Source organism: Diuraphis noxia, unplaced genomic scaffold, assembly GCF_037042655.1.
Source record: "Diuraphis noxia isolate RWA-SAM2 unplaced genomic scaffold, SU_Dnox_SAM2 contig0003, whole genome shotgun sequence".
In the NCBI taxonomy this organism is placed as follows: domain Eukaryota; kingdom Metazoa; phylum Arthropoda; class Insecta; order Hemiptera; family Aphididae; genus Diuraphis; species Diuraphis noxia.
In genome coordinates this window covers 46,057,920-46,066,782 of record NW_028301713.1, presented here as the reverse complement: position 1 = coordinate 46,066,782, position 8,863 = coordinate 46,057,920, and the positions used below count along the sequence as shown (strand labels likewise).

Below are 8,863 nucleotides of genomic sequence, written 5' to 3'. Positions count from 1 at the left end.
ATGGAGCAACCAGAAAGGGTGTTGGGGTTTATAAGTATATAATCCTCCTTGAAATCTAATTATTTGTCTACCATCATGTTATCTTTTATGTATAATGTATATATATATATATATATATATATATATATATATATATATATATATATATATTGAAAGAACATAACCCCCTCCTCGAAATTTCTTTTTAGTTTCACTGCTGGATTTAGATTCAAATAATTAACTAAATTAATCTAAACATGTAAGAAGAAATTAAATTATAGCAACATAATTTAAAAACTGCAATGCAAAAAATTTTGAAATATTGTATGAATAAAATATGACCATAATATTTTAATAATGATAATACGTAATAGATACATTTTGATCAGCATTTTTTTCGCAAATTAGTTCATTTGTATTCAGACACGTTAATTAAAATATGTAAACAACTATATATTGTTCTACTATTTGAATATATTTGTTTACGTGTCTAGCAAAATGGTACGTTATAGTGTATATTTTATTTTATTTTATGTGTATCACAAATGTACGAACAAATTGTGATCACCGTAACATTTTTTTTTTATAAATGTTCTATTATTATTATTATTATTATTATCATTATTGACGAAGTTGTGAAATGTAAATAAATCGTATTTCATCGTCTCGTGATCACGCTGACGCATAACGATCAATGTATATTGTATATACTATATTATATCGATGTCGGCAACGCCTGTAGATAATATTCAGTAGCGGCGCCAGTATAATATAGGCTCTATTAAAATGCTTATATACAGTATTAAATATATTTATTATATTGGCTCCAATGCTGCACAGGTCATAAAAAAATCTATTATTTTAATAACGCGCATAAAACTAGCTATATAATTATAAAAAAAATCGCAGGAATGGCTAACGCCCGTATTCTCCACGAAGAAAATTCAAGAAAGAAATTAGTTTAATATCGATTAATGATTTTACATTAATGCGTATAATAAATCATGATTTTAAAATAAAAACCTATTGATAATTTATATTTTTTGCGTGTTTACGATAAACCGCGAGGATTTGTGAATAACATTTACATATTACATAATATGTACACCAAGCAGAACTTTAATTTTTATGGTATAACAGCAAATTAACCCTTTTATATTATATTTTATTATGATGTAGTTATACGTAGTTAACCTTTTTATTTAAACATATGGTAACAATTTCAACGGTACGCGACTATAGTGAAGTTTTTATGTCCGTCTGTATGATAGATGAACTAGTTCAACTTAGAGCTTTTTTTAAAAACCTATAATGGTTCAATTACCTTTGACCTTAATTAAACGCATCTGATGTGCGTTAACACGTTTCAAGTTAATAAGAGACCATCCGTCCAAAAAATAAAATTTACATAATTCAACAAACTTAATATTATCATTCAAATTATCGAAAATGTCAATACTCTAGGAATAAATCATGTGTACTTAAATAGATTTAAATAAACGTATGACAATAGTATATTATTCTACTGAATATCACGATATTATGTAAAACATAATGTGAGTTTTTGTTTGACGAAATTAAAAAGTCATATTTTAAAAGTAGAAAAAACATTTTACGAATCGCGTGCATTGAAAAAAACAAACCGTGGATAATATAGGCACATGCATATTTGTCTTTATGTTATAAAAAATCTCGAAAAATTGTGACAGGGATGACCGACGGTGATCGTTAAAAAGAATGAAAAAAAGCAAATAAAAAGACAGTAAAAATACTATGAGCTGGTGTTTTCTCTCGTACATTTTTAACGCCACCCGCTATGGCTAACCTAACCTAACCGCCCGCTATGGCGCCGCTACGCCAACTCCGATGTGACAATGCTATTATTAATTATTATTTATAATGCGATATAATGTATTATTATGTATGATAATATGTTTCTGAATATATGAAAAATCATACAATGTCTATCCATTTTTTTTTTTAAACCAGGTAATTCACGTGATACATTTTTTACAAATAATAATATTTTACTTTTAGATTCTGAACGAAGTGATGAATGTATTGATTTTACAATGATGTGTGTGTGTTTTTTTTTGTGTCTGTGTACAGCATAACTAGTTGGAATAATGCTTCAATTTCAAGCTTTAAGTGAATATCTTTGGTGCATTATAGAGGTCAAAAGTAAAGATTTTCCAAAAGTTTACAAAAAAATCGAGAAAAACAACATAAAAAATGACAGAAAGACGGGAATTTTCACGCAAAATCAGTTTTCGACCAAATCGATTTTTTTATATGGTTGTAATTCAAAAACTAATTACTATAAATACTTGAAATTTTCACCAAATGTTTATATTAGTGATATCTATATACAGTTTAATTTCCAAATTTTTTGACTTTTTTGAGTTATTTATAGACCACTGAATTTTTAATTTTTTTTTGAAATGTTGGTAAAATATTTTAGATGACCAAAAAAACTTGAAAATTTAATACAAGGTTTCTTATGAGTTGTTCTTATTGTAGCTAAAAAAAATTAAAAATTGTTGGTCAAAATTTTTTTTTATAAGCGTTTATAGTTCAATTTTTTACGAAATTTGTCGAAAACGCGAAAATTTGCAAGTAATTTTGAAGTTGAAAAATCATAAAAATTTTTGTGTTTATAACTAAGGATTAAAAATACAACACTAAGTTTTCCATAAGTTTTCCTTCAAGTAGCTATAATGAAAACTCGAAGCATCATTATAGGAATTTTAAATTTTGTAAAAATAGCGTAACGATAACGATTTATCCTGAAACGATTTTAAATATTTGTAATTATTCAAAAAGTATAAGTCGTAGATACTTGAAAATTTTACCAGTTATTTAGATTGGCATTTTCTTTACATCATTTAATTTTCAAAATATTTTGACTTTTTTCGAGATATTTATAGATATTTATAGATAACTGAAATCTGAAATTTTTTTTTGAAGTGTCGATAAAATTTGTTTGGCCCAATCAAAATACTTGAAAATTTAATACAAAGTTTCTCATAAGTTATTCTTATATTAATTAAAAAATTATAAGAATACATATCCACAATTGTTTTTTATTAGCATTTGAAGTTCAAATATTGACAAAAATTCGTCAAAACCATGAATATTTGCAAATATATTGAAGTTGAAAAATCATAAAAATGTTTGTGTTCATAACTAAGGATTAAAAATACAACACTAAGTTTTCCATAAGTTTTTCTTCAAGCAATAGCTATAGAGAAAACTCGAAGCGTCATTATAGGAAAAATGTTTTGAGTGTTTGAGTTTTACATTTTTATGAAATCAGGTGTACCTATGTATATCTATGATAATATAATTAAGGTATTATATGATTTATGATAACTACATGCAATGTTTTTGGAAAAATTGATTAACCATGCCTTATGCAAAATGCGTCCTAATTGAAAAATAAAATATTTGTTTAAAAATAGAATAGAATATATGACAATATTTAAATATAATATATTATCCTAGATGACTGACAAATCATCTCGGTTCAGAATCATTTTTCGTATACAATGATGCCTATCATTGCATTCAAATCTAACCTACCCGCCTAGTCAGAAGTCCACCCCACCACCTAATGTACAGCAGAGCGACATACACTTACCCGCTTTTTTCTTTCATTAAATTAGAAATCTTTATACCAAGAGATAATATACATCCAACCCTTGTGTGTCTTTGAAGTCCGAAGACTGGACTGAATCAGTCACCGCCTTATTCGTATATTATGATTATTATTATCATATTGTACTATCATAATATATTATAATTTATAATATCGCTGATGGCGTTGAACAGCTCTGACCGGAGACGCAATAACTGTTGTAGTACCTACTACCGTTCATAAATAATATTACACGTAACTATATAGGTATATATTACAATACCAATTCGTATAATATAGACTTCATTCGTCTGTTCGTCCATCTCCGGTTTCAACGAGCGTGGTGGCATTCAAATTGCATGCTTCGTCATCGCCACGGCCGTCTGTCTTATATTATATTGCCGTTTGACCTACCACGTGACTTGCGTACCTATACATAACACGCCTATCTTTGCCGTTGAGGAGGGGTAGTGGTGCTCTGGGGAAACTGCTGCGGGCTACGCGTACCGGAACATAATAATATTATATTTATACATATATATGTATATATATAATAATATTATATATATATATACATATATATGTATATATGGCCAATCGCCGCCGTCACTGTGTCCTATATTTACTTATGTCTATCGTCTGAGAAGTAATTTTTTATTTTTTTTTTAGAAGACGCAACCACATATCTGTAAACGGCCATAGAATTTGTTCTCTCTCTCTATTTATATATATATATATGTATGTATGTGAACAGGAAAAGCAGTCTGAATTTCTTGTTATTAGGTGAAAATCTAGAATCAGAATCATTATTATATGCGTATTATTGTATACACACACGTCATCATATTATATTATTATATTAAACATATTACCTAGGTACTTACATATAATTGTGGAGTGGAATCCTCCTCGCGGTAACATGGCATACATTTTAATGGGATATTAATTATCTATTTTCAAATTAATATCACGCATTTAAATAGGCAAACTGATTCAAATAACTTCATAATGCCCACGTTGTCTTAAATACAGAATAGATATTATGATCGTACATAAAACATTTTAATCATACATAATAATAATAATATATAATATGTAATAATATAATATGTATCTGCAATACCAAAAAAAAAAAAAACCGGTAAATGCAACCAATTGTTTTTATAAAATTTAATTTTAATAATATGTAAATACTTATTAAAATCAACTTATTCGTTATTAGTTATTACATATTTGTTATTTACATGATTTTGTTGCATGATCATATTATCCTTAATGTATTCATAGTTTGTATTACAGTTATATTAATATATTATAAGTTGTCCACCAAGATAGTATAAACCAGTGGCGTATTTATGGGGGGGGAGTGCTGGGGGTCCCCCCCAAAGAATTATTGAATGCGTCTGGAGACCTTAAATTTTAAATATTTAAATATTATACCCAAATATTTTCAAGCTTCTACAAATTCTGGCTACATTGCCTGTTTCTACTGCCACAGCCGAAAGATCTTTCTCGACATTAAAACGAATAAAAAGCTACCTACGGAACTCAATGTCTGAGGTAAATAATTTTCATTTTCCCGAAAAATATAATTCTTAATTAAACGTTTTAAATCTTGAATTGCATTTTGTTTCAGAAAAGACTTAATGGCCTTGCCATGTTATCGATTCACCGGGATTTAGATTGTCAGACCGACGAAATTATTGATGAATTGGCAAAGAAAAAAAGAAAACTAGATTTTATAATATAATTTTAATTTTAATATAACCTTCTAATTTATAAATTATTGTATTATGATATGACACCCCCCCTAATCAAAAATTGTAAATACGCCACTGGTATAAACCCATACCTACTATGGCATTTGATATTATGTAATAATTAATTATTTTAGTTTCAATAAGCATATTTCTTTTATATATTTTTATAAATTAACTAGTATAGCATAATAATTACTTGCCTATGCTTTTTAGTTAAAAAAAAAAAAAAAAATGCAGGAATTTTTGGGACTAAACGTGGCTGCTATCTACTCAGTTGGCCATTCTGTTATTATCTAGGCTTTTTAGTTTCTATATCTACTTACCTACGATTAAATGTAGTTACTAGTTATAATTAACGTCGATAATGGTTTTCTCGATTATATTATGTTATACAGGGTTATATAACTATTAATGATACAACTTGGATATACTTATTGCAACTTTCAAGTGGTTATAACAATAATAGGTTTACATTTACATTTGAATAGTTTCTGTACACAATTTGTTTCTACTGTCACTTCACTTGAACATGATAAAGTTGAACAAATTTACCTAATTTGATTTACCTAACAAAGTATGAACTATTTTTAGCTTAAAAACCCGGTTTTAACAAAATACAAAACTATTAAGTTATAAAACCATTGTTTAGTGAAATATAAAATCAATATAAATAAAAAATACAAAAATAAGTAAGTACAATACAGTAGTACAGAAGTATTCTACTAATAATTAATTTATCAAAATTATTATTGTATCCGTAAAAAAATAAATTTATGGAAATTATTATAAAAAAATATGAAAAATCAACAACTAATAGACATTTTGTAATACTCAGCACTCAATCTTATATTATGAATCTTCTAACTAAATTATTTAAAAAAAAAATCGAAATGGTTATTGGAATCTCATTACAAATTGGCAATTGAATAATACATTGAATTTTAATCCCAACAATACAATAATTAAGAAATTTCCTGTGTTCAGTTTTTTTTCTTATTATTTTTTTTACTAACCTAGTAACCTATTACTTTAAGTCTTTAATCATAATGCATTTTTGTATCAAATATTAAAACAATTTAATATTTTAATATAATCATAATACCATCTAATATTCCTATCTCCATAATGTATTTTAAAACGAGTTCCCTCATTCATATTCATGTTATTATTTTTAATTAAAAAAAAATTAATAACAATACATAAATAAGCAATTAACTTATATGGCAACATTGGCATCGAGTACACGATCAGATCTACGTTGATAGGTTTTGGTTGTTTTCACTCACAGACCACAGTTATCTAGAATCTAGATAACAGTGGTTCCATTGGGGACAGTCAAATTGCACTCCTTAATTAAAGTAGATTGGTCGAATTGCATTTAGTTACTCAGTACCCAGTAATAGTTACCAACAAACAAATGAAATGGTTGGATTTCAATTAGTTCAGGAAATTGTTATCACAATATTATTAGTAATTAATGTTATTTTTAAACAGATATTAGGTAGCATGAGTTAATCCAGATTAATAAATTTTGTAGTTTTAAATTTGATTTGATATTCAACTAGAATTTAAACATAATATACATTGTTAAAGTTATTTTATATTAATTAATGAAAATTTCATTTACTCGATGTTATAAATCTATTAAAGATTTATAAATCTCTTGTTTAGCTATAGTTAAAAACGAATTGCTTAATGATAAATGATAATCATATAGAACTTTTGACCGCTTTAAAATTTAATCTTATAAGTAGTATCTATTTACAATGGATAAACAACAATAATATTATCATGCGTTTGTAACAATTTAATAGTTAAGAAGAAAATAATAATTTTTTCCCTCACTGGTGTTATTTAAGTGATCACAGTCGTGTCTCCCAGATTATGGCCATACGAGTGCATTACTTTATCTATAATATTCACACTTTAAATTTTCTTGATAAATTTATATATATAAATGAAATATAACCCAAAAGTCTTACCAGACAGTTTTTTTCATTAATTATATTTATCAGTATAAACATTTATGCGTGTGTGTGAGTGTAATAATTTGGAAAAACGATCAAAGTCGTCGCTAGTTTTCGGACATATCATCGAACCGGCACTTATAGTGTGCAGTGTGCACAATACACACATCATATATTATTATATATCATATGTTATATACTCATATATACTTCATAGTACATCCTATGTCAAATAAAACATATATTTATGTATTTGTGTGAGTGTGTATTTGCACGATAACGTTTTTGTCAATACTTCTCCACCACGCACGCTTGACTGGATTGCGATTTGTTCGTCTGGAGTTTGAAAAGTATATTTTTGTCGTTATGAAAGCAGAGTAATCTTCTTAAATTTTTTTTCATAACAACATGTATCTATAGCTTATCGTCGAAAAGCATATTTTTATCTCCATCAATGAAATTATAGCCTTTCAATTATTTAAGAGTTTCCGAGAGAGCCGTTAAGAAAAACACATACAATCAAAAAACAATCGCAAAAATTATTTTAGTGGCTCGCATTTAAACTTTCGGATTACGAAAAATTGATTTTGAGATTTCCGTCTGAAATCCGAGTTGTTTGACCGATACTTTTTGTAAATATGATAGTAGGAACATATATAATATTATGTATATTATAATTTTATACAATAGCGGCGAAATTCTATACAACATTTTTAATTGTACCTGATCTATTATCAACGAAAAAAGCCATCGTTTGCATGTCCTATATTTTATTATGTTGCTTCTCTAAGTCAATCTCGAGCACACAATGCTTTCCGAATTCAAACGAACGTTGCACCCAGAAAAAGATCGTTCAATGTTTTAATGAAAAGGAAACATTATTTTTAAGTACAACAGTTTACCTAGAATCAATACTGAATTATATTAAATTAATCAATTTTTCTTTAAAATAAATACATATCCAATACATTAATATCCATAATTTAAAGATGACTAAATCAAATTTACGAAACATAAATGTTTGAAATAATGAAGTCCATAGTTTCGTTTCATGCACACAACTTAATTAAATGTAAAAAAATGTAATTAATTTAAAGAATAGTGTGACAGATTTGAATACCTCTAACACTCTATGTTTTAATGATAGTAAAACATTATTTCTAATAAATGTTTTATTCCAGATCAATACTAAATTTATTTAAAATAATGATTTTTACCTTAAATCAAAAATCAAATATATCTTTAATTTAATTTAATGGGTATTTATTTGTAAGCATTTATCTTAAAATTAATACAATTACGTCTTATGTATAATTATATTATGCCATTTATCTGCATTAAATGAAACACCGAAAGTTTATTTTTAACATTTATGGCTGGAATTTTCTAGAACTGTTATAAACTAACAATTATTTCGATAACGGCGACCGCAAGACGGCGGAAATGGACGCGACGTTTAGAGTTTTAGACGTCAATACATTACTATCGAATCTGTATATTACGCGGCTGTTCATATTTTT

At 26.9% G+C, this 8,863-nt stretch overlaps 1 protein-coding gene across 1 annotated transcript; it reads left to right on the top strand.

Annotated features, from left to right (window-relative positions):
• Nucleotides 1–5,366, top strand: LOC149057449 (52 kDa repressor of the inhibitor of the protein kinase-like). Its single transcript, XM_089223413.1, has 3 exons — nucleotides 1–34; nucleotides 5,055–5,176; nucleotides 5,253–5,366. Exons 1-3 carry the CDS (start codon nucleotides 1–3, stop codon nucleotides 5,364–5,366), a joined length of 270 nt encoding a protein of 89 aa, XP_089079539.1.
• Nucleotides 5,367–8,863: the final 3,497 nt, after the last annotated feature.